Source organism: Mustela nigripes, chromosome 1 (assembly GCF_022355385.1).
Source record: "Mustela nigripes isolate SB6536 chromosome 1, MUSNIG.SB6536, whole genome shotgun sequence".
In the NCBI taxonomy this organism is placed as follows: Eukaryota; Metazoa; Chordata; class Mammalia; order Carnivora; family Mustelidae; genus Mustela; species Mustela nigripes.
In genome coordinates this window covers 67039469-67065595 of record NC_081557.1, presented here as the reverse complement: position 1 = coordinate 67065595, position 26127 = coordinate 67039469, and the positions used below count along the sequence as shown (strand labels likewise).

The 26127-nt window shown below is 45.9% G+C and overlaps 1 protein-coding gene across 1 annotated transcript; it reads right to left on the bottom strand.

Annotated features, from left to right (window-relative positions):
- Positions 1–6890: 6890 nt before the first annotated feature.
- Positions 6891–19270, bottom strand: MTNR1B (melatonin receptor 1B). The gene is given in 3 exon segments (XM_059401510.1): positions 6891–7543; positions 7546–7740; positions 19048–19270. Coding segments are annotated over 3 exon segments (1071 nt in total).
- Between the last annotated feature and the right edge of the window lie 6857 nt (positions 19271–26127).

Genomic DNA, 26127 nt, shown 5'->3' with positions numbered 1-26127 from the left:
TTTTTAAAATTTCTTAGATGATACTTATATGTGGCAAGGATTAAAAATTACATCTTTTCTTTTAACCCAGCTTCTCTTTGAATGATTTTTCTCACTTCCAAAATTTAAATCTATCATCAGAAGACAGAAATGTATATCTTTGACAATGCCCCCTCCCCAAAAAAGTGCTATAGTTTCCCAAAGCAACTCCCAAATTGTTTGGAACCATGGGATCTTATTAGAATAAACATGTACCTTCTTAGGGGACCATTTAGAAAAATACAAAAGTTGTCACTTGCTCATTCATTCTTCCATTAATGAGCATTTGGGTTGTTAAGATTTTGGTAATTGTAAATAAAGCTGCTATAAACATTTGCGTGCAAGTCTTTGTGCAGACATGTTTTCATTTATTTTGCATGATTACCTAGGGAGAGAATAGTTGAGTCATAAGACCAATTATAATAAAAAAAAATAAAAGCTATGTGTAATAATGTAGGATTACAAGGAACTGTCAAATGGTTCTCTAAAACTTAATCTTACACTCCATCCTGTAACGTATGAGAGTTTCAGGAGCTCTACTTCCTTGACAACGTTAGATACTTTTCAGGCTTTTTGATTTAAGCCACTCCAAAAGGTATAAAATTTGATGTGATTATGGTTCAAATTTACATTTCTGTGATGATTAATAATACTGAACAGTTTTTCTTGTTTTTATAGGCCATTCATCTATCTTCTTTTGCAAAGTGACCGAATCTTTTGCTCATTTTTTTTTTTTAGGTAAACTTTTATTTTGAGACGATTGTAGATTCACATGCAGTTGTAAGAAAGAATACAGACATTGTGTGTATCTTTTACCTAGTGTATCCCTTGGTAACATCTTGTAAAACTGTAGTACAACATCATAGCCAGATACCGACATTGCTATAGTCCATCCATCACATTCAGATTTACTCCCTGTCCATATATTCATTTGTGTGTATGTACTAGCTGGGCATGATTTTATGACATGCATGGGTTCCTGAATCCACTGTCACAGTCAAGACCCACAACAGTTCCATCATCATGAGGATCTCTCACAACCCTATCCACCCATCCCTAAACTCTGCAACCACAAAGCTGTCTCCACTTATAAAATTTGTCATTTAAAAAATGTTGTGAAAATGGAATCACACAGTATATAATCTTTGGGGTGATTTTTTTCACTCAGCATAATTCCCCAGAGATTCATTCCAATTGTTGTTTGTCTTGATCGTTCATTCATTTTTTTTTGGTAAGTGGCATTCCATGGTGTGGACGTACTACAGTGTGTTTAACCATTTGCCCACTGAAAGACATCAGGGTTGTTTACAGTTTTCACTATTATTTACAAAGCTGAATGAATGATCATTCATGTACAGGTTTTTTTGCTGGGTCAGGGGGTCATTGCATGGCTAGTTTATAAGGAACTGTAAACTGCTTCCCAGTGTGGTGGTACCATTTTACATTCTCACTAGCAATGCATATGGGATCCAATTTCTCTGCACATTCACTGACATTTGGCGCTATTTTTTATTTTAACTATTCTGATAGGTATATAGTGACATATAATTGTGGTTTTATTTCATTTCTCAATGGCTAATAATGTTGAAAATTTTTTTTTCATGTGCTTATTTGCCATCTGTATATCCTCCTTAGTGAAATTTCTGTTTTGTTCCCCCCCCCCCATGTTTTAATTGAAATGTTTAGGCTTTTGCTGTTGAGTTTTTTAAATTCTTTATATATGTCCTAGATACTAGCTCTTTGTCAGATATGTGATTTGCAAATATTTTCTCCCAGTCTATAGCTTTTCTTTTTATCCTCTTAACAAGGTCTGTTACAGAGCAAAATGTTTTCACTTCAATGAGGTCCAAATAATCCATTTTTTTCTTTTATAGATTGTGCTTTTGTTGTCAAATCTAAGAACTCTTAACTTAGCCCAACATCTCAAATATTTTCTGTTTTTTTTCCCCCAAAACAGTTTTACATTATACACTTAAATGTGTGATCAATTTTGACTCAATTTTTATATAAGTAATGTAGTTTAAGTCAAGATTGTTTTCTTTTGTCTGTTTTTTGAATTGTTCATTATTTTGTTGTTGAATTGTATGTGTTCTTTATGTGTTTGGATACAACTCTCCTGTTAGATATATGTATTGTGAATACTTTCCCCAATCTATTTTTTAACAGTATCTTTTGATGAACAGAAAATTTTAATTTCAGGTACAGAGGTACTTCGATGAAGACTATGGTTAGTTCTTTCATATTTCAGCTAAGAAGTCTTTGCTTACTACAAGGGCATGAAGACATTCTCCTAAGTAGTTTTCTAGAATATTTATCATTATGTCTTTTATATTTAAGGCTATAATCTATTTTGAATTATTTTTGAGTATGGAGTAAGGGAGGGATTGAAGAGAGTTTTCCCCTCCTTTTGATATCCAGTTTTTCCAGCACCATTTGTTAAGATTAGTCTACTTTCCTGAATTATTTTTCTTATAATTGTTTATTTATTTGAGAGAGAGAGCAGGAGAGGGGCAGAGGGAGAGGGAGAGAATCTCAAGCAGACCTCCCACTGAGTGCAGAGCCTGACATGGGGCTCAAACTCACAACCCTAAGATCATGACACAAACCAAACCAGAGTTGGACACTTAACCCAGTGAGCCACCCAGGTGCCCCAAACTTGTCTACTTTCCCAGTGAACTGATGTGTTGGCTTGGTTCAAAGTCAATTGACCACATATGTATGGGTTTATTTCTTGATTCTAGTCTGTTCTGCTGATTATTTGCTTATCCTTATGCCAAAACCACACTGCCTCTATTAACGTAGCTTTATAATATATCTTGAAATAGTTCTTGTTAGTTCTCCAACTTAATTCATTTTCAAGATTATTTTGGTTTCCACCTCATCTGCATTTATATATAAGTTTTATAAACAGATTTCCAGTATCTTCAAAAAATATTGCTGGAATTTTGATTGGGATTTCATGGAATCCATAGATGAATTTAGGAAAATATGCATTTTAATAAAATATTTTTCTAATCCATGACATGGTATTTCTCTTCACTGGTTTTGGTCTTCTTTTGTTTCTCTTTGCAGTCTTTTGTAATGTTCAGTATAGAGGCTTTGCCTATCTTTTGGTTGATTAATTCTATATTTGGTTATTTTTGTGGTATTGGTATTGTTCAATTTTATTTTAAATTTGTTATTACTAGTGTTACAGAAAAATGATAGATTTTTAAAAATGTATCCTACAGCCTATGATTTTACTAAATTCACTTCCTAATTCCAGTAGCTTTTTTGTTGTTGTTGCTTTTTAAGATTTTATAGGATTTTCTACATACTGGTTCACACAATATGAGAATAAAGAGAGTTTTACTTTTCATTTTTTTCAATATGTGTTCTTTGTTTCTTTTTCTTAACTTCTTAACATCCAGTAAAATATTGAAGGAAATGGTGGGAGCAAACATCTTTTTCTCATCTCAGAGAAAAAAAAAAAAATCCTGATTTCACCATTAAATATGCTATCATTTGTAGGTTTTTCAGATCTATTCTTTACCAGACTGGGGAAATTTACTCCTATTCCTAGTTTCCCCCAATTTTTTTTTTTTTATCATGAATGAATGTTGAATGGTATAAAATGATTTTTTTTACACATATTAAAATGATTTTTCTCTCTTATTCTGTTAAAGTTATAAATTACAGGGGTGCCTCTATGGTTCAGTTGGTTAAGCATCTGAGTCTTGATTTCGCCTTTCATGATCTCAGGGTCATGAGATAGAGCCCCATGCTTAACACAGAGCCTGCTTGGGATTCTCTCCTCTCCGTGCACACCCTCTGCCCCCACCAGTTCATGCTCTCTAAATAAATAAATAAATAAATAATAACACTGATCCAATTTTCAAATATAAAATTAACCTTATAGTCCCAGGGAACCACCCTCTCCCACTGTGGTCATGATACAGAATCCTTTTGGCATATTTTTAGAATCAATTTGCTAATATATCATTCTGGATTTTTGCAACTTTGTAAGAGACATGATTTTCGTGTGTGTGTGATTTTTTCTTTTGTTTAGATGACATTGCAGTGCTATAAGGAAAGGTTATGCTGATATGACAAAATACATTGAGAAGTGTTTTTTTCCTTCCGCTATTTTCTGAGTGTGTGTAAAGTCAGTATTAATTCTTCCTTAAATGTTTGATAAGACTCACAAGTTAAATTATGTGATTATCTTTGTTTGGAAGCTATCTTTGTGGGAAGTTATCTTTGTAGGAGTAGGTATCTTTGTGGGAGTATTTATCTTTGTGGGAAGATTTTTCATTACAAATTCAAGTTTTTTAGTAGATATAGAGCAAGGAAGTAGAGGATGGATAGAGTTCCTATAATACTGCAGCAAAATTGTCTTAATTTAAAATCAAGGCCTGCAGCGTGAGGCTACTCCATATGAGCATATACATGGCCCAATGTCTAGAGTTCTCTCTCTCCATGTCCAATGCCTAGAGTTTCTGCCCTTTCATTCTGTTGCTTCCTGGATTACTACCAAAACCTCTGGAAACAAGATAAGATCCCAGTTAGTGAATTGTCAGAATTGGCAAATCAGGTAACATCCGTGGGTCCAGCACACTGAAGACAGCTTTTGTTTCTTCAATCTGTATTTACTGAGCCTTTACCAATGCACTCAGCTTAGAGTTAACAGATGGAAATAAGGGGAGCAGTGGGTGACACCCCATTGCCTCTGAGTCAAGAATGAAAGGGAGGGCACCTGGGTGGTTCAGTGGGTTAAGCCTCTGCCTTCTGCTCAGGTCATGATCTCAGGGTCCTGGGATCAAGCCCTGCATCAGGCTCTCTGATCAGTGGGGAGCCTGCTTCCCCCTCTCTCTCTGCCTGCCTCTCTGCCTACTTGTGATTTCTCTCTCTCTCTCTGTCAAATAAATAAATAAAATCTTGGGAAAAAAAAAAAAAAGAATGAAAGGCGAATCCCTATAGTTGGTGTCTGGGGAGAGAAGGCAGAGAGACCAGAAAGCAAACATGTGCCTGACCTGATGAGCTCAGGTTCCGCTCAGACTCCAGAGAAATGGCCAAAGTTCAGGGAGAAGCCCTAGGTCTCCTGTGTTTCCCTCTCAGAGACCTTCCTGGATCAGACTCAACACCCAGGAACGGGATCCCAACAGGCAGGCAACAAGGGCTGAAACCCCTGCATTCCTAACAGTTTGGTAAAGGACTTCCAGGGTCAGAATCAGATTCCCAGGCCCTTCTGCGATCTCCACACTCAAAACGTTCTCAGTGGAGCCAAGAGTGCATGCATGTTTAACAAGCTCCCGGGTGACAAAATGACTGGGCACATCACTCCATCTAAGAACTCAAATGACAAGGGGAGAGAGAGCATTCAGAACGCCGAGAGGTCAGTGTTCCAGGCTCTTGGTTCTGCAATGCAGCTAGCTGGCTGAGATAACTTTTCTCTCTTCTGGGAACCCCTCCTGGCACCCTAGGTACTTGGGGTCCTTACCGTCCTCCACTTTGTTCCTTCCACACATTCTAAGGTGGGGGGTGAGGGGCAGAAATGGGGTGTTGCCATCAGACAGACTTGGGCTCTGTGAACTCGGGAAATCATTTAACTTCTTTGAGTTTTAGTTTCTTACTACAAATGTAGATAAAGATTCATTTTCAAAGAATTTTGCAAGGATTACATGAGATAATGTGAATCAAGCATTGACCACAGGATCTGGTCCAAAGCGAACATCCAGAGACTGTCAGCTGACACCATTCAGTAACTGACTGTGATCTCCAAGAGGGCAGGCAACATGCCTTTTGTTTCTCCTGCTGGACCTGGTTACAGACTAGTCAGTCATGCTCGTGGAGCTGAAGAAGGAAGCTCAATCTGTCGGTGCTGAAAGAAGACCTGAGGCACCTGCAAAATAGGTACACGTGCCCTTCCCCCCCACACACACAACCTTCCTCACTCGCTTCCCCCTACTTCCTGTCTTTGCGCGTCACCCCTTCTCTCCGTCAAGATTATCTCTCATTTTGTGTAGTGAGAAGAATAATACAGTTTGTGATTACTGAGGGCTAGCCCCGGGGCCGGCACTGTCCTCAGCTCTTCAGCTGTATTATCCCAGCGAATCCTCACCACGGCCCTGGGAGGCAGCCCCTGGCGAGATCTCCATGGCAAGGTAAGTCAGCCTCAGAAGACAGAGGTCACGGGCCTGCCTCAAGTCACACAACTTCAACGTGGTGGAGAAGCCAGGCCGACTTCGTGCCCCAGAGGCCTGAGGACTGTGTGTGTGTGTGTGTGTGTGTGTGTGTGTGTTGGAGGTATGTGTATATGTGGCTGTGGAGGTAGGTGGGGGTGTGTGTGCTTGTGTGTGTGTGCGTAGGGAGAGTCTGTGGGGGAGAGTACATAACACGTGCCCTCTGAGCCATGCCAGCCCCCTGCAACCCCCTCAGAGCTACCTAGAGCTCCCAGCACTGTAGAGCTCGTGCTTTCATTCTTGTCAACAGGAAGACATCCGTTCCTACCGCCCTTTGGGGAAGAGAGAAGAAGAAGCAAGGAGTCCCAAGTAGGAGGAGAGAGCAGCTCATAGGAAGTCATTGGCTTCTTTGACCCCAAACCTGTCCTCGTTCTGTCCCTTCCTTGGCTGACGAAGGCGCCAAGCGCCCAGCGCACTGACAGAGCATCTGCGGGAGCCGATGCTGGGACACGCCTCCCTGTAGCTATTGGCCTCCTTTGACCAGCCTGAACCTGTGGTGCTGACAGGCTTCTTGTCCACACGATGATGTTTCACAAGCTGTATGCCGTCACGTCGACAGGACGGCGTAGCCCGGAATGCTGCCCGATCTCCCCCTTGGGGCAGATCTCCTCCTACCGCTTCACGAATCTGGTGTCTAGCCGGTGATCCAGGCTAGAGAGTGTCTAACCGGACTGGGTGCTGGGCTTTCCCCAAAGGGGGAGTTTGGCTGCCCTTGGAAGCATCCTGAACGCAGCGCCGGGGGTTCCAGAGGGCCGAGACAATCCTCCTGTATTCCCTGCAGAAGTTCTGGTTCAGGAGCCCATAGACGACGGCATTAAGGTAGCTGTTGAAATAAGCCAGGAAGTAGCTAGCCACGAAGAGCCCCTCTGGGACCCAGGGAGCTATTGCCTCCGGGTCGATGGCCACCATGAGGCCGATGCCGTTCAGCGGGGCCCAGCAGATGGTGAAGACCACAAACACCACGAACATGGTCAGAAAGCCCCGGACGTCGCCGGGCTGCAGGCGCAGCTTGGTGTCCGGCTTGGCCCTCCTGCGGGCCTGGAGCACCAGCACCCAGATGCGCGGGTAACAGAAGGACATGACCACGACGGGGAGGAGGAAGTGAACGATCATCACCGCCATCATGTACCGGGCTCTGGCCATCTGAATGAAGGTGCAGGAGTAGATGCCCGGGTCGTATGCCAGGGACCCCGCGAAAAAGTTGGCCACCAAGGTCCCCACAGTGAGGAGCCAGATGAGGCAGACATAGAGGGGCATGTGCCAGGGCCAGCAGATCTGGTGGTAGGCCACGCTGTGGCAGATGTGCAGTAGCAGTTAAGGGCAATGGCAGTGCTGTTGAAGACGGAGCCAATGGCACTCAGGCCCATCACGAAGGCACTGGCCTTGCAGGGCACCTCCCCCAGGGCCCAGCCATCTTGGAAGATGGCCGCAAGGACTAGCGGGTGCGGGTACAAGGCCGCCGCCAGGTCAGCCGATGCCAGACTCACCAAGAACAAATTGCCTGGAGCAGGAGAGAGGGAGCAAGAGTCAGCAAGAGACCCCACAGCTCCTAGCCTGGAGAACATTCTACTCTTCAACCAGTCGCTTAAAATGAACTATGTCACTGTTAGTATTGGGGTTGGGAACCTAGTGGCTTTTAGGGACATGAAATTCAGGCTCAGACTGTGTTTCCTTCACACATTGTGCGGCTTAGGCAACTTACCCAAGTGCCCCAACGCCTCAAGCCTCATTTTCCTCATTTGTAGAATGGGAATAGTGATTCCTACTTTATACTATAGTTGTGAGGATCAAATGATGGGGCAAAGTCCTGGGGGCACCATGGGTGCTCACTGATGATGACTGTTTTCACCACAAGCACAGATCCTTTGGAGCTCTGCATCACTGACGCTCCGGCAAGGGTTCTAAGGGAGAAGTATCTGAATATCCAGAAAGTGGCTTCACTAGCACCAGTCCCCACCCACACTCCCACCTTCCCACAAGTGTCTCTGGTAGAGTCTCCTTTTGTTCCTTCTCCAGCACTGGTCAACAGGCTACTTTCTAAGTGTCTTTACCTCAGTTTTCTAAATGTGAATTGCATCTTGCAGGTGGGATCGAAGAAAGTTCTGGGAGTAGGAACCATGTGCTCTGGCGTTCCCCTGCCTGCCTCATCTGGGGCCTACACTCACAGTCAGGCGGCCTTGTTGGCGGAGAGTCCCATCCTGTGAGGTCTCGTGGCTTCCAGTGGCCTCCCTGCATTGCCCACACCTTCTCCAGCTCTCTGAACTGCCTTCCTCCTCTGAATGCAGAATTCTCTAGCCCAAGAGAGCCTCAGGAGTCATCGAGAGAGCCTCTGGAAACCACAACATCCATTGAGTGATATGCTTCAGGCATGTTCTGGGCCAGGATCCTAGGGAAGACCTGGGGCTAAAGCCAAAATGAGAAATCCAATATTTCTATTTCTCAAGCATTTGGAGTCTAAAGCAAACACTGACTCATGAAGAAGGCACCAAGAGTTCAGAAGGGTGGCCAAAACAGAGCTCAGAGCACGAGAAGCTCCATCCTTGATGTGACTTGTTCCATTCACCAAGTGTACGGTTTTAGCACCTACTGCATGCCCAGGAGCTGATATCCTTTCCTGGCATGCAGTAGGTACTAGTGTCATCTTCCAAGTCCTCTGGCCTCTTGCCATGTGGTGAAGTGCAAGCTGCCAGCCCTACAGTGGCTAGACACAGAGAGAGGATGGAACGATTGCAAGAGGGAATTCTCGAGGAGCTAAGGGTGCTCACTCCACCATGACCACACGTGTGCTCTGTGTGCTGCAGAGGCTGATATAACCTTCTCGGGGATGCAAAAGCTTCGGGCAGATGGAAAGGGTCCAAAAGATGCAGCAATCAGAGAGGCCAGTCTGCAGTCTGGCTTCAAGAGGGTAGGGGGAAAGGGAGGCTCAGAACCACCCGGCTGGGGTTCCCCTCTCCCCAAGTCAGACCCTTCAGGTGAGGGAAACTCCACTATTATAGTTATAAACCCACAAGGCAGAGAAAGGGCTGCTTCCAGGCTTCCCCTGTTCCCACCCACATTCATTCAGCACACCTCCAAGAAAATTCCACAGGATGCACTCCATGTGGGTGTGGGAATATGGAATACCCCCAGGCAGCCTTCGTTTGGATGATTAAAATGCTTACAAGGTGGTGAGCTCTCCCGTCTCTCCAGACATTCATGGAGATATGGGGTGTAAAGCGGTCTGGCCTCGGCTTGAACTGCTGGCTTCCTTCTCCTTCAACTCTGTTAGGGATCTATTTATTCAGTGGGGTAAATTCTGCCTGGTACAGCCTGACAAGAAATGCACATCTGAGGACCTATTCCAGGGGCGGAGAAGGTCTCCTCCTTTTCCATTTAATTCCCAGTTTTGTTTGCGTTCTCCACTGGTGGATGTCAGCCTCTGACTCTCCTAGGCAGACCTCACCTGGTCTCAAGACAGTGAGGCATTTCCCCTCTCAGAGTTCTTGTTCTCAGCTGTATCAGTTGTCCTCCTCTCTTCCCAGAATCCTAAGTGTCTTTTTGGCATTGGGAGGTGGTGCTGGAGGGTGGGATGACCTGGGGAATCTGTTTTGCAGCTTTGAAGTTGGGCAACCTCCTGAAACTTCTTTCTCCATGACTGTTCTTTTGCCGGTTCCCCCCTATTCTTTAGAGGCCCCCCTTCCTTTTCTTTACACGCACTTGGTTGCTTCTGGGAAGAAAATCGCTTCTTTCTGACACAGGGATATTGGTCCCTGCAGGGCCCTCTGGGGTCCCAGCAGAGCCGCAAACAAGCTTTTGGCACTTGCAAGCACGTGCGGAGAAAGTCAAGGGCTGCTGGGAGCGGCTGCCAGCTCAGCCAGCTGTTTCCCCCCAAAGCCAGTCAAGCTCCGCGGTGTTAATGTGGCTCATCCCCTAATAATGCCCCGGAGGCTGGCGAACAGCTTGTAAATAGTGGGAAGAACACATTCAACTCCACAGAGAGAGTGATTCAATTACTCTCCCCTATTACTCGGGCTGTTCCTGAAAGGCTGAAATCAACCAGTTCCTGCTGTAGGTTCACCCGCCCAGACGTCGTACTGTCTTCCAGATTTCTTGACATCCTTCCAAATTAGGCAAATAAAATTCTTGTTTTGTCTCCCATCTGTAAGAAGCCAGGTCCTGTCTGGATGGTAGTCAAGGGAGACCTAGTCGTCTATCCGTCTCTTCCCCAGACAGGTGAGAAATCCATCAGGATACGCACAGCACCGCTCAGCCCGCTCTGCGCAGGCGTCTAATGAATATTCATATCACACATCCTGGCGTGACTTCTTTCCATCTGCCTCCACCAGACAGGGTGTGTGAGTGGAGACAGACTTCAACAGCAGACCTTTGTTCACTAATATGGAATTCCCTTTTAACGATCATAGGAAAAGCACATCCCTCCACAATCCACTCCTGCTTCCTCTTCCCTTTTTTCCAAGAAATCTATTTTTCTTTTTTTTTTCTTTTTTAAGATTTTTAAATTTATTTATTTGACAGAGAGAGAGAGAGAGAGAGACCACAGGTAGACAGAGAGGCAGGCAGAGAGAGAGAGGGAAGCAGGCTCACTGCTGAGCTGAGAGCCCAGTGCAGGACTTGATCCCAGGACCCTGAGATCATGACCTGAGCCCAAGACAGACGCTTAACCGACTGAGCCACCCAGCTGCCCCAAGAAATCTATTTCTTAAGAAGGATCTGGTAACCCTGGGGAAAAAAGCCAGCAAGCCTTGAGTGATCAAGTCTTCAACAGATAGGAGAGTTCCAGAAGGTCAAGCCACCTCCATCCCTTACCCCTTCTCCCTGTGACCACCCAACAGGCCCAAAGAGTTTGTTAAATTTAAATTGTCCTTGGTCACTGAGCTAAAAGCCAGTGTAGAAATAGATAGTCATGGAGTCATTTCCTCAACAGATATTTCTGAGTATCTACTAGGGAAGAGCTTTGCCTTTGCCAAGGCCAAGGGAAGCATGGCGAGCGAGAGAGGCATGCCTCCTCCCCTTACAAAGCTGGTGGTCTCAGAGAAGAAAATAAAAAATAAAAACAAGATGTGCAAAGGTTAAAATAGGGAATTCAACAGAGAAGCTATCATTTTTAACAGGGCTGAATTTCCTGTGACTTGAGGCTTTTTTCCATGCATTAACTATTCAAGCATACAATATACTTGCTGAGTGCCTACCCCATCTGTCTTGCAGGGCACAGGGATGGGTCAAAGACATGGCCCCCGCTGGGGAGATGCCAACAGGGCTGTTGGGCTGAGAAACAGAGAAACAGCAGGCACACAGCCCTTCAGTGTGCTGAAAGCCAAGAGGGAGCCCAGGATAAGGGAACAGTGAGGAAGAGCTAAGATGGCCTGGAGATGGGGCTGACCAGGCAGGAAAATTCACCAAGGAGTTGAAGAAAATCACAAAGACCTTTGCCACTGGCCTACTTCCTTCCAAGAATGGCTGTTTTCCTCAAAAGGGATCTGTATGGGAAAGGAAGGACATAGGAAACACTAGTAGTCTCGAAATGAATGCGAAATATTTTCATCAGCTACTCTCTGGAGATAAGCATTGGAAGTCAATAGGCAGATTATTTGTTAAAAACCTGATTTCCTTACAAATACTTAAACAAGGCATTTTTATATTATAGTAAGCTCTTAATTTGATTCCCAAGTTCCTTGAGGGCAGAGATTGTTTTCCACTAAAATCACATTATTTTTGAAAATCTTAGAGAGTGTGGATGAATCATAAAAGGGGCAAGTTGAAATGTAACTGTGCTTTAATTAAAAACAAAGAGGCCGGCTAAGTAAGCTTATCGTGTAAACAAAAGCGGGATGGGGGTATTTCAACCACTTAAAGGAAGAGAACATATTTAAGAGCATAAGCATCTATTTTTTTTTTTTAACTGAGATGCCTATTACAAAACATCCTTCCATAAGCATCACCAGAGATCATTTGGAAACTCTTTCGATAGCATTTTATGACTTCAATTACACTTAATACTCACAACAAAACCACAATTGGTATAGCACCTTCAAGTTTATAATGTGCCTTTACATAAATTGACTCAATTGTATCTCAAAAGAATCCTTTAGGGTTGATTTCATGATTTCCATTTCTAGAAACTGGCACTCAGATTATGTGACTTGCCCAGGGCCATAACAGTGAAAGAGTGAGAAAGAAGAGAAACAGGAGGAAATCAGGAAAAAGAAATGTCAAGGGCAACCAAAGTGAGAAAGAACAGGAAAGCAAGCCCATTTAACCCAGCAGTTAGGAAGTCAGACTCCTCTGACTATTCACAAGGGCACGGTTCTGTCCAATGTTGGAAAATAAACTTTAGTACCGTGGGTTGTTCTCCCAGTCAGCTTTGGCTTTAAGAGAAGAAAGAATCGGAGTGATACTTGCAAAAGGATATCCCTTTGGTGGGGGGGTTGTACAGGGTTTTTTTCTTTTTCTTCTAAATGGGAGAGATTTTATCTGGCATGTAGTGAGCACACAGTAATAGCAGCTATTTTTTATTATGGCGGCTTTTATATTATTAGTGGTGTCAAAAGAACAAGAAAGAGACTCCAAACATTGGACTACAATCCCTAGGAGATAAGATAGGAGAAGTCACAGTGCGGGAGGACAGTGACCGGCGGGAACTCCCTAAGCACTGGGGACTCCAATTCTCCACTCGCTAAATTCTACTCTTTCAGCAAGAAGTATTTTAAAGCATAAGACCTAATCCAGGCATTGGTATGTCCAGAGTTTTGTGATGTCTCGGGCTAAATACAGACCCGCAATTTCGGCAGGTGGGGTTGGGGGGGATAAAGCAGTCAAACACGAAAGTTTTCATACCCCTGGGCTACTGGGAGCTACACGGGAGGAATTAAAAAGGATTATGAGCTTTCCTGATTGTTCAGCTAAAGACATAATTATGGGATTTAAAATGTGTTTGTCTTTGCTTGGTGAAGAGATAAGAAAGTATTCAGAGCAGAAACCCGAAGTTGGAGAACTCAAGTCCCATCAGGGAGGGAGTCCAAGTTTAAGTCCAGTTTGGTGTTCAGCTGATAATAGGCACTTCAAACCCGTGCAGGCTGAGCGGGTCAAAAGACACCCGTCACCAAGTGGCATCTCCGTGAGTGGTCAGAAGCAGCATAAAACCGGGATGAAGTGGGTTCCACCTTACCCTACAATGCCTGGAGTGCAGGGACTGTGGGTCTATTAAGTATTTCCTCCAAGCCTTCCAACGGCCTTTATCCAGAACTAGTCTATCTACTCATTCATCATCTACACCCTCAGTCAGCAAGTGGGGGGGAAAGGTGGGCTCAGCTCCCCCCTGACTAGGGATGCAAAACACCTGTCAGGCTGAAAATGCCAATCAGGAAGCCTGCAGTGCAGTCAGTCCCTATGTCTGGTTAAAAGATGTCGTGGACTGAGCATCTGTGGGTGCCCGGAGGACAGGGCAGACTCTAGAGGAGGGCCTGTGTGTTCAGCAACCAAATCCTCCACGTTTTCCTGGGCAATTCCAATGTCAATTTCATATCCCTTCTCTTTACATATCACCCAACTGTCCTAGATACAGATTCGTGTCCACTCATTCACAACTCCTCCCAGAGAGCCCGGGAAATCAGGCACTGTGCCCATGGGCCAGGAATACCTGATACCCTTTGGGCTTTCCCCCCTGTTATCGGAGATTACCTTGACCTTCCAGTAAGGACATGTTTCTCTCAGCTCTCTTCTGGGGAGTCAACTGTCTGGATGGTGAAATTAATGGCGGGAGGCTCACATTTTAGGGGCAGCCTGATGGCGGGCAATCTCAAGACAGACCAGCAGGGGGAAAACTCCCTAAAGAGGCAGGGAGGCATAACCTGGGGGAGGCCAGGCGGCATTGGAGACCGCTAGCCACACAGGAGCAGCGGGAGCAGGCACACCTCTGAGCGGATGGTGCCAGTGAGGTGGACTATGGGCTTTTTGTGCTGGAAGCCATTCAGTTCCACAAAAACTGTACCGGTGGCATGAGCAAGGCTGAGTGCTGTCACTGAGTCCCCCCTACCTTGTGACACAAAATCTATTCCTTCTGTCCCACTGCTCTCCTGATGTCTTGTCCATTTTCAATTCATTTCAACAGACAGGTGTTTTTGTCTTACTGTGTACTCAGCTCTGTGGACAGAAAGGGAGTACAAGTCTCCGTTCTCAACAGATTCGCAGTGCCCTGGGGAGAGCGGGACATGGACAACAGCACGGTGCGGTGGGTGCTGTCTGGGGAGGGCATGTGGCAGCCAGAGGAGGGAGACCAGCCCCACACCCTGCTTGGTATTAATAAGCAACATCAACCACCACAGAGGGAAGCTGAAGAGGGGTCTGAAGAAGTTAGATGGCAGAAGAGAGGCAGGGAGCTCTCCAAGATGAGGCAGTGCACAGGAGTCTGGCGGCATGGGAGCAGCAGTGGCTCACAAGCTGGATGGGAGGAGGGAGGCAAGGCTGTCTTGTTAGACGGGTTAGAGGGAGAAGGGCTGTGTGGGCAGAGTCTGATGCTGTACAGACAGGGCAGCCACTGACGGGATGGCATGCCTCTGCCAGCGGGGTCAGCCATCGGAGGAGGGAGCCTGCCAATCTGTCTGGACACTACAGACGTAATTTGTTCCAGGGATGGTGAGCATGGGCCGTGACTGGTCAGCTCAGGTGGTTAAGTGTCTGCCTTTGGCGCAGGTCATGACCTGCATCAGGCTCCCTGCTCAGCGGGAAGTCTGCTTCTCCCTCTCCCTCTGCTGCCCCCCTATTTGTGCTCTCTCTTTTTCTCTGTGTCAAATAATTTTTTTTTTTTTTTAAAGATGATGAACGTGTAAAAAGAGGCAGTGAGAGGACGGAGGGCCGGAAAGGGGAATATTGAGAAATATTAGAAGACAAAAATCATGGGAGCTTGGGGAATGAAGGAACCAGGAATGACACCCAGAGATCAGGTGTCTGGGAGAGGAAAAGAAGGAGATCCAAAGAACTAGCATGAGGTAAGCCGAAGGAATGAAAGTTTTCAAGGAGTGCGTAGGCTTGAGAGTCACACACTGCACAGGCGGGCATTTCAGAGGCCAGTCTCCAGAACCCTGAAGAGGGAATGGGAAGCCACGAGGTAGCCAGTGCATGGAAATTGATGTCTGGCTGTGAAGGGAAGGAGAGAGTAGTGATGGATTCAGAAACAGGCATAAAATCAGGGCACCTGGATGGCTCAGTCAGTTAAGCGGCTGCCTTTCTGCTCATTCCAGTTGTGATCTCAGGGTCCTGGGATTGAGTCCCAAACCGAGCTCCCTGCTCAGCGGGGAGTCTGCTCTTCCGGTCTCCTCACTCCCTCTCTCTCCCCTATCTCCCCCTCCATCCTGCTGCCCAGTGCTCCCTAGCTAATGCTCTCTCTCTTTCTCTCTCAAATAAATAATGAAAATCTTAAAAAAAGGGAAAAAGGACGTAGAGGCACCTAGGTGACTCAGTGGGTTAAGACTCTGCCTTCAGGTCAGATCATGATCACAGGGTCCTGAGATCAAGCCCTGCAGCAGACTCCCTGCTCAACAGGGAACCCACTTCCCTCCCTCCCGCCTCTCTGCCTGCTTGTGATCGCTTGACAAATAAATAAAATCTTTAAAAAAAAAAAAAAAGAACATAAAATCAAGGGAGGATTTTTTTTTTCCCTAACACCGAAGACCCTTGTGTGTACATGCCTGCATGTGTGGGTGCATGTGTGGGTGCATGTGTGGGCTAAAGGGAAAGAGACAAACACTGAAAACACAGAAGAGGGAGAAAGAACTTGATGGGGGAAGGTTCCAGAAAAGCAGAGAAAGGAAGAGATGAAAACTGAAAACACAGAGATTATTATTGGCAAAGTCTAGACCAAGGCATGCATGGCCATGGCAGGCACAGGAATGTCCTCAGCCCTAAATAGGACAGGTCCCCAGGAAGCACGCACTCAAGTGTGAAATGCACACATAGTCTTACCTTCCAAGTTGGGTCAATGTTCTGGATCTGTCTCCCACCTTCCCTCCATCCCTCCCTCTCTTTCTCTAGTGCCATCTCTGAAAAAGTCAACCCAACACATGCAGCCAGGGGGGGTCCAGCAGCATGATCCTGGGAAAAAAGGATAATTCAGCTAACCACTCAACCTGCTCTCAGGATCACTGCTGTGATGGATGATAAAAAGAGCTGCCCTTGCAGCAGTCACATGAAAGATACGGATGTCTGCTGAGAAAGGTCTGTGATCGTAATATGGGCTGTGTGGCTTGGTTATGGGACCTATAAGTGTTTTCATCGCCACGGTCCTATCTTCTTAATAGCAGTGAATTAAGGAACCAGACTTAATTATAGAAAGGTCTGAGATGAGGGTTTCTTTTTCTTTTTATTATTATTATGTTCAATTAGCCAGCATATAGTACATCATTAGTGGCTGATGTAGTGTTCAACGATTCATTAGTTGCGTATAACACCCAGCGCTCATCACCACACGTGCCCTCCTTAATACCCATCATCCGGTGACCCCATCCCCCCACCCTCCCTCCCTCCTTTCTGTAACCCTCAGTTCGGTTCCTGGAGTCCAGAGTCTGAGATGAGGGTTTCTTAAAGTCACCCTAAACTCTGAGTAGAGAGACTCGATTCCTAGAGGAAAGAGGACAAATTCTAAGTGCCATCGGTTTTTAAGCACCTTCCGAAATCTCACTGTGCCAAGGGTTAATGGAAGTCAATAGCAGATTTTTCAAGGCTGTTACCAATAAAGCCAGTGCTCAAATAAAAGCTGGTTAAATTGCGAGGCTGGAGCAGACACCAGCGTATCAGGAATTCATGTCATTTAGCTATGATGTTAGCATTTGCTTCTGGTGCTGGGCTATAGCCTACTTAACAGAGTAGAGGAGGGAGAGAACAGGGAATGGACCGCCAGCTGAAAGCCCAGTACCCACCTCCAGCCATGCTCCCCCAATCAGTAAGGTTTCTGTGAGCCCGGCAAGGAGAGCAGAAGAGGCCAGCCCTCCTTGGGATGAGGAAGAGGAGAAGATGCCTGTCTGCTTCATGTAAAAGGAAGCCACACTCCCCCTACTCAGCCACCCCTCCAACCTCAGGCAGCTCAAATTACTGACCACGGACCAATAGCCCACCCCACCAGGTTAGTCAGGGAGAGAACTGGGTCAGAGTCAGAACCTGGAGGGCCCAGCCCTGCCTCCTTCCTGCCTTGGTGCAGGAGATGCATGTTTGTGACGGCTGAAAAGGGACGATATAATAAAAAATATCAAATACATCTCTTCCCCCAGCATGACTTGCTCTTTCCTAATATATAAGCTTTTAGTCAAAGGACATGACAACATCTTGAAAAAGGTATTCCAGATGATTCTAACCATCACTGAGTCAGAAAGCTTGTTTCTACTTAACAGCGTTGTTTCCCATATTATAAACAGAAGCTCCTATTTTTATTTTTTGTTTGTTCTGTAGATAAAAATACTGGAGCCAGAACACAAAATATATATACCCTCGGGGCACCTGGATGGCTCAGTGGGTTAAAGCCTCCGCCTTCGGCTGGGATCATGATTCCGGGATGGAGCCGGTATTGGGCTCTCTGCTCAGCGGGGAGTCTGCTTCCCTTCCTCTCTCTGCCTGCCTCTCTGCCTACCTGTGATCTCTGTCAAATAAATAAATAAAATCTTAAAAAAATAATTATATATATATATATATATATATATATATATATATGTATATATATACACACACACCCATTTACTACAACTGGCCTTCTGGATAGTCTGCCTTCTTAGGAAAGTGTGGTTAAAGGACATGCCTGGCTTTCTGCTGTTGTCTTTTCATTGTAATTCACTCAAATTGGAGTAACGCCCATATTAGGAAATTACAAATTGACAACCAGGCCGTGAGCTTTCCCCGGTGAAATGGTCAGCATGTTCCAGTGACCTCTCAGGGTCAGAGTTCAGAGTTCCCCCTGGTTTTATTCCCTTGCAGACCTAAGGAATGCCTGCACCCCAAGTCATCCTCCCAAACCTACATTTTCTCCGCCCCTGCCCACGCCTAATTACTCCGTCTAGGTCCCTCTCTACTGGTCAGGGCACACTTGGGGATGGCAAGAACTCCCGGCGCCGCGGCGACATCGGCTCCCTCCAAATTTTCCCTCCAGGAAAAACTGAAATGAGAGTGAACAGAAGGGAAAACATACTTTTCCCCATTGCAACACTACTTTGCCGAATCGCTGTTTTAATCTTCATTTAATCCCACGAATTCCCTATCTGCAGAAAAGAACACGTTATCCCAAAGTAATGTAGTTCCACCGAAGCAGAGCCTGCAGATTTCTGCAACTGCACTCTCTGGGTTGGAAATAGGTCTTCAGATGACCTGGAGAGAAGTTTCTGACACAAAACTTCCCCAACCCCACCCCACCCCTGGGCTTCCTTGTCTCACCACCCACTGCAGGGGACGGAGAGAGGTGTTAAAAATCCGGAGATTCTTGTGGTCGGATACAGGCAGCCTCTGGACCCCTACAAACTGGGGCGCCCTGGATGACAGAAGCTTCCAGCCACGTGGATTCCCACAGAGCGGGCGCCCAGCCGAAAAGTGCACAAGAAAAGCTTTGCTCAGTTCACGCGGCACAGATGTGCCCAGTGCGCTCCCGGCAGCGGCGAGAGGTGGGCGCCAGAACCACACGGGGAAAGGCAGCAGCTCCCCCACCTTTTGAACACAGGGCTCAACTTGGGGATGAGGTTAGAGAAAAGGGAACGGGGCGCCGGGGACCCATGAAGGGGTGAGGATGGAGATCCGACTTCAGGGAAGGGTCCGCCCTAGACGCGGGCGTGACGCTCACCCGCGTTCCGCAGCTTGCGGTTCCTGAGCACGGAGAGGATGACCAGGAGGTTGCCCACGACGTCCCCCGCGGTGGTGACGATGAGCACTGCAGAAAAAGTGGGTGCCACCCAGGGAGGACGGGCGGTCCCGGAGGGCCGCGCGCTGCCCTCCCCCGGCCAGCCCGGGCGCCGGGCCAGCTCGCCCGCCTCGCAGCAGTTGGAGAGAGAGCCGTTCTCCAGCATCGTGGACCGTCTGGCGCCGCGCGCCAGCCACCGCGCCACGCGCTGTCACCCACTGGAGGGAGCGCGATGTCGCGGCGGCGCCGGGAGTTCTTGCCACCCCCAAGTGGGCCCGGACCCGTAGGGAGGGGCCTAGAGGGAGCAATTAAGCATGGGCACGGAGCAGAGAAAATGTAGGAATGGGAGGAGGACTTGGGGTGCAGGCATTGCCAAAAGGAGTGCGTCCCTCCCTCTCCTTCCCTTGGGGGCCGGCTCAGGGGCACCTGAGTCCTAGAGCCCAGAACTGCTTGGCCCGGTTCAGGCCTCAATTCCTGAGCGCACCTCCACACTCAGATCCCAGATTCCCTCAGCCCTTCCACCCCCAAGAGAAGCTGTATCCAGGAAAAGCAGCCAAATTTGTGGATTGGAGAAGGTGCTGGTGGTGGGGACCTGCCCTCCTGTTGTCCCAAGGGTCAGGTTTGAGGCCCCCACGGTGGGTGGGTGGGTGGGGTTAGCTCCAAAGAGAGCACAGTCTCCAGGGTAAGGGGACAGATCCCAGGGCAAAGTGGGGTAGAGGGTTACATTCCAGGCAGCAGCAGGAGAAAAGCAAACCCCTGCTATATTGAGCACTTATTTATTCTGGGAGACATTGATGATGACTCTGCCCTGTCCTCTTTATAAAGCCAAGACGTCTATTATTATATGAACATCTATTTAAATATGTCAATACTTAACTAGACACATGGTCGATGCTGAGGGGGTTATTATAGTATGGTTTTGGACAGATTTTGAACAAAGAGTGAAATATGACTCCTGGAAAGAAGGAACTTAGATGCCCTTTATTTAAAACGTTTGAGCACTTTCTCTGATAGCAGCAACAGCTTAACCTCTTCCAAGGGTGAATTTTACGCCAAGTGCTGTCAGTGCCTTTCACATCACTGGAACCACTAAAATCAAAATGATGGACCATTTTAAATTAGAGGAGGCCGGGAAGCATCTGGATACATTGCTTCCATGAGTATGCAAAATGGTCCAGCCACTTGAAAGAGCTGGTTGGTAGTTTCTTAAAGAGTTAAACATAAACCAACCTACAACCAGAAATGAGACAGAAATGAAACATATGTCCACGGAAAAGACTCGTGTGGAATGCCCAGGGCAATCTTATGGATAGTAGCCCAATCAGGGAAACAGCCCAAATATCCAGAAATAGGTAAACAAATTGTGATATATTCCTACAGGGAATACCACCTGACAATAAAAACTGCTGAGCCGCACAATGAAAAATACTTCATTGAACAAACAAAGCCAGACCCAAAAGAGTATATACCATACAATTCATTTATATGAAGTCAAAAAGTGGGAAAAAAATTAATCTACGGTGATAGAAAATTAGAGAACAATGGTTGACCATGGGGGTGAGGATGGACCAGGACAGAGCGCAAAATAAATTTCTGGGGTGTTATTTGCATGTTGTTTTATATAAATATGATTCTGTATTTCATGTAAATCATACTGTCCCACTTGTGTCCTACCCTAGCTCCCAAGAAACAAAAGCAAAGGAAGAGTGCGGTAGAAAGGGGTGATGATTCCGGAGAAGAATGTGAGAGTTGGACAGCAGCCGCCCTGAGCAGTGAGCCCATCCCGAGCCCAGAGAAGGAACAGCAGGGAGAGGCTTCGTTCCTACAGTAGAAGAAAAGCAGAAGCCAGGTGTTCGAAGTGTTTCTAGACTGGGATGAACACATGAGGGACCTGCCTTGTGTCTGCTTTAATCTCAAGGAATTTGAGGCTACCTCATTGGCCGGGACTGGGGGAAAGAATGTGGGAGGTCTGAAGACAGGAGAAGGTACTGTACGTCGATAAGTTGTTTCAGAAAATAGGTACACTGACTAGGATCAGAAGCAGGTTTGTGAGGAGAGGGAGTACCCCTGAGCGGCTTCAGATGTCGCTTTAAGGGAAGACAGTCAGCCTCATGGGGTGCTTCTTAATCAGCAACTTGGATCTGCTCAGGACAGGCACTGAGGAGGATGGGGGAGGATCTTCAGGAGGATCAGGTTTGCTGGGGAGGAGTAAATAGCAGGAGGAAGTGCGATTCGTGATGGGAAAACGGATCCCGGGAGCTACAGTATATGAGGGATGCTGGGCTGATGGGCCATGACACAGAGATGGGATCAAGGGCTCAGAGGGGCTGAATTCAAAGACTTGTGGTGGGTGAATGTGAACAAGTAGGCTGTGCTATTGAGAGAGTGACTGCATGGAAGCTTGTTTGGAGATTTCTTAGGAGTGCAGCTTCTTTCTGCCGAAGGGAGGTCTCTGAGTGGGATGACAGGAGTGGGTGATCGGAGGAAGGCGAGGGAACGTTAACTGGAAATGAGGAGGTCAAGGAACTGAGAAACCCAGGTACAGGTACTGTGGTGGTGAGAGAAAAGAGAAACTGAGTCAGGGGGCAAATCCCAGTGAGGGGGCAGAATGACCAGCCAGGTGGTGAGAGAGAGGCAGGCAAGAGGAGGAGCAGAGACCTCAGGATGGGAGGAAAATGTCACAGGCTGTTTTCAAAGAAGGGGCAACCTGGGCAACCTTCCTTGTTCAGACAATGCAATATTATTCCTCCCTAAGAAGAAATGCTCCGAAAAAGCCACAAAAAGATATAGAAGAACCTTAACGACATATGCCTAAGGGAAAGAAGTAAACCGAAAAAGGCTCCATACAATAGGATTCCAACGACACAACATTCTGGAAAAGGCAAAACTATGGAGACAGTAAAAAGATCAGTGGTTGCTGGAGATAAGGGGAGATAGATGAACAGGCAGAACACAAAGGATAGTTAGGGCAGTGAAACAACTCTGTATGATACTGTATGGTGAACTGGTGTCATTATACATTTATTCAAAGTCATATAACACCAAGAGTGAACCCTAATCTAAACCATGGGCTTTGGGGGATGACAATGTATCAATCACTTTAAGTTCATCAATTGCAACAAATGTACCACTCTGGGGAGGAGGCAGATATTGACAGTGGGGGAAGTCCCTGCATATACAGGCAACATATGGGAACTCTTTGTGCTTTCCCCTCAATTTTGCTCCGAACCTAAAACTCCTCTAAAAAATAGTCTATTTAAAAGGGGGAGAGGGGTGCCTGGGTGGCACAGTGGGTCAAAGCCTCTGCTTTCGGCTCCGGTCATGATCCCAAGGGTCCTGGGATCAAGCCCTGCATCATCACATCCCATTGGGCTCTCTGCTCCGCAGGGAGCCTGCTTCCCTTTCTCTCTCTCTGCCTGCCTCTCTGCCTGCTTGTGATCTCTGTCTGTCAAATAAATAAATAAAATCTTTAAAAAAAATAAAAAAGTTAAAAGGGGGAGGAAAGGGAAAGAAGGAGCGTTGTCAGGGACGGTGAAAATGCCCCCAAGGATCATACCACTTCAGCAAAAATAGAATCCACACCACTGAATAGCAGCAAGACCAACTAAAGCAAACCCAGAGAGCAAAATCTTGATGGTAAAGAAGTTGTAGCTAGGACACCCGCGGTGATGGGGGGGGGGTGGTGGAGCGGGGGGGGGATGGAGGGGAGATTCAAGCGAGAGGGTATCACATTGCAGAAACAGAGAAGACATCCATAAGGAGTGAACTCAGGGCAGAGAGGCTAGACGAGCCTGGAGAATTGGGCAGGAACTGGACTAGGTAAGCATCAAAGCCAGGAATCTAAGACTGGACTTTTCCCCTTACAGAGGAGACTGTTGAGGACTGAGACATTTATCTGTGCTCTGCCCTCCTTTGCAGGCTGCCCTTCCAAGGCAGAGCGGATGTCTGCCGCAGAACAGTTCCCACGCCAACTCCTCCGACTCCTTGGAGGGTAGAAGAGCGGTGATTGCTTCAGCGTTCCATGCTGATGGCCTCTAAACGCGAGCAGATTCTTTTCACAATAGGTGAAACCCACAGTGGCTGCCGACAGTGAAATGAAACTATATGGGAGGAAAAATTACACCCTGGAGGAGGAAGGGGAGAGAAACAAAGGAGAGAGGTTCAAGATTCCTAGCTGGTTTCTCAACAAAATAAATCAACACGCTGAACCTAAGGAGAGTTCTAGTGTTACAAAAATGAGGACTGGTGTCCCTTACACCTGTCCCCAGTTCCAAATGCAAATCAAAATATGCTCAAAGCAGCCCAGCCTCCTGCAGTTCACCAATAATACCTTTCAATCTGGATAATACTTGAAACCCTTCCCAAACCACTTCACCCGCGGCCATCTCGTGTCCCCTTTCAACAGCTCAGTGAGACTGGGAGGCACGTATGATGGGTCCATCTGGAAAAGAGAGGACAGGCTTTCAGGGATAAGTTGCCTGCCAAGGCTGGTGGCCGATGAGTGGCCAAGATGAGTCTCTAAACCTGCTGTCTAGCAGAATCCGTTTCTTTTACTGAATTACAATGGTTTTTCCTCCCTCAGTATGAAATATACAAAGATCATAATCAAATTTTTCTGTAGGTCGTCAGTTTGCCATGGGAGTAAAACAACCCCTTGCCCTTTTAATAATACTATACATGCTAGGATCGCAGCCCCAGCTAATAGGGAGTGTTTGCCGGACACACGAGTCATATGGATTCCTCATTTAACTCTCACACCTCTAAGAGATGGATATTTACCGCTATGTATGCACTGTGAAGGAGTGGAGACTCAGAGAGGTTAAGCAACTGGCCTCACATTGCCCAGCTAGTGGATCTAAGAGTTAAAATTAGGATCGAGGCTGATTCCTACACCAGGTGCAGTCTTGCTATGGCATCAGGAAATATTAAAGCCTCTGGACTGTTCTCCCCCTCAAGAGAAGGATGGGGAAGCTTGATGTCATTGGGCAGGTTGAACCTTGGGAGAGAATAGATCTGTCAGTTTTGAAAAAGATGGTTTTTATATAGATTACTTAGAAGATATCCATTGTCTAGCATTGGGAAGCTGTCCCATCTTTTCCTGATGAAGAATAGTCTGGAAAGGAGATATTGTGCAAGAAAAAAAGTATAAAATAAACAACAACAACAACAAAAACCATCCTCTGGGCAATCTTTGTCCTGTTACCAGCATGCAGAACCCGTAGGGGACCCAGTGACCTCGCAGGGCCAGGCAGTCAGAGCCTCAAATTCTCTCTACTGCGGGTCGCACGATCTTTACCTTTTCTGACTTTTTCATTCCCTTCAGAGGAAACCTCAGAGTGAGAGTTAGTGCCCTGGTTATTTCAGATGTGGATCTGATCTAATAGTTCAATGTTCAAGCAGAAGGGGCTGACCCTTTCCTCAGAATCTGCTGAACAGCAGTTTAGGGCTTTTTTATTATTGTACCTGTCCAGAATAGATTATTTAAGGGGGAAATTTATATATATATATGAAATACATGCAATACTATATATATTTATATATACAGCTAAAAGTTTTTGCTTTATTAGAAGTTTTTTATTGATGATTTACAGTTTACCAGAACACTATACTTTCCTAGTAATTGCATAATGTAATTATATTTTATATAAAATATATATTATATACTACACAAAATATATAATTTATAATTATACTGCATAAATTTAAATTAATATAAATTATATATAATATATGCAATATAATACACAGCATATAACATATAATATTATATAATATATAAAATAGATAATATATAATATTATATATTATATAATTACATAATTATAAGCTGCAAATCATAAGAAAGGTTCGGGGTAAGAGCTGGACCAAAGTTGTGATGGTTTTAACTTTTATAGAGGAAATTTGTTTTGGAATCTTAGTGCTTGTTTTTAAAACCTGGGGATGAGAGGACCCAGTCATGGGGAAATCAGTCCAAAGACAAGCTGTTTGTGGGGGGAGGCTCTGGCCAGACCAGTCTGGTCCAGGGGCCAATGGGCACTGTGTCCCCGGGGTGGAGGGCGCTCCACATAGTCCTGGAGCCTCAGCTGGACGGGATAGGTACCCAGCCTCCTGCCTCTCGGGAGCACGTTCATTACCAAGAATAGCCAGTGCCCCGCCGAGATGCTGGTATCAGCCCAAGCACTCTCTGGGGAAGAGGCCTCTGTCCCCTCGGTCAATAATGTATCACTTTTGTTGTTAAGGCCAATAAGTAATAAACTCGGCCTAGGACAGAATTTTATTTATCGTTTTTTTGTTTGTTTATTTATTTATTTAATTATTAGAGATGGAGTGGAGAGAGGCAGAGGGTGAGGGAGAGAGAGAATCTTTTTTTAAAGATTTTATTTTATTTTATTTTTATCTTATTATTATTTTTTTTTATTGAGATGGAGTGGGGAGAGGCAGAGGGCAAAGGGGAGAGAATTTTTTTTTCTAAGACTTTATTTATTTATTTGACAGAGAGAGACACAGTGAGAGAGGATGTAACTTCCTCTGCATTACCTCAAAACAATCCTCGAAGGTCAATAAAGTCAGGATCCTTGTCTTAGAGTTGAGGAACCAGGCATAGAGACATTTACTGACTTTCCCAAGACCAGAGAGCTAAGAAGGGGGTTTGTCTGATGGCTCTTGACCACGACTGTCTTCCTGGTAGTAGCATCTCTGAGACACATGATGTAGTAGTTAACACGGAAGCCAGATTACTAGATGTGTGACCCTGGGCCCTCTGCTTAACCTTCCTGTTACTTAGTTCCTTGATGGGCAAAATAGGGATAATAATGCTGAAGTCACAAAGATGTTGTGAGGATGAAATGAAGCAAGATAGTGCCTGGTTCGTAAGTTAGCACTAAGTATATTTCGGGTATTATTGTTCTGTCTTCAAAGATGTTCACATCTATATCTCATTGCTTCTTCAGATACAGAGACAGGAACGTTCTCATTTTACACTCCCGGAGAGGAGTTGGCCTGCCCAGCCCTTGACAGCTGGTG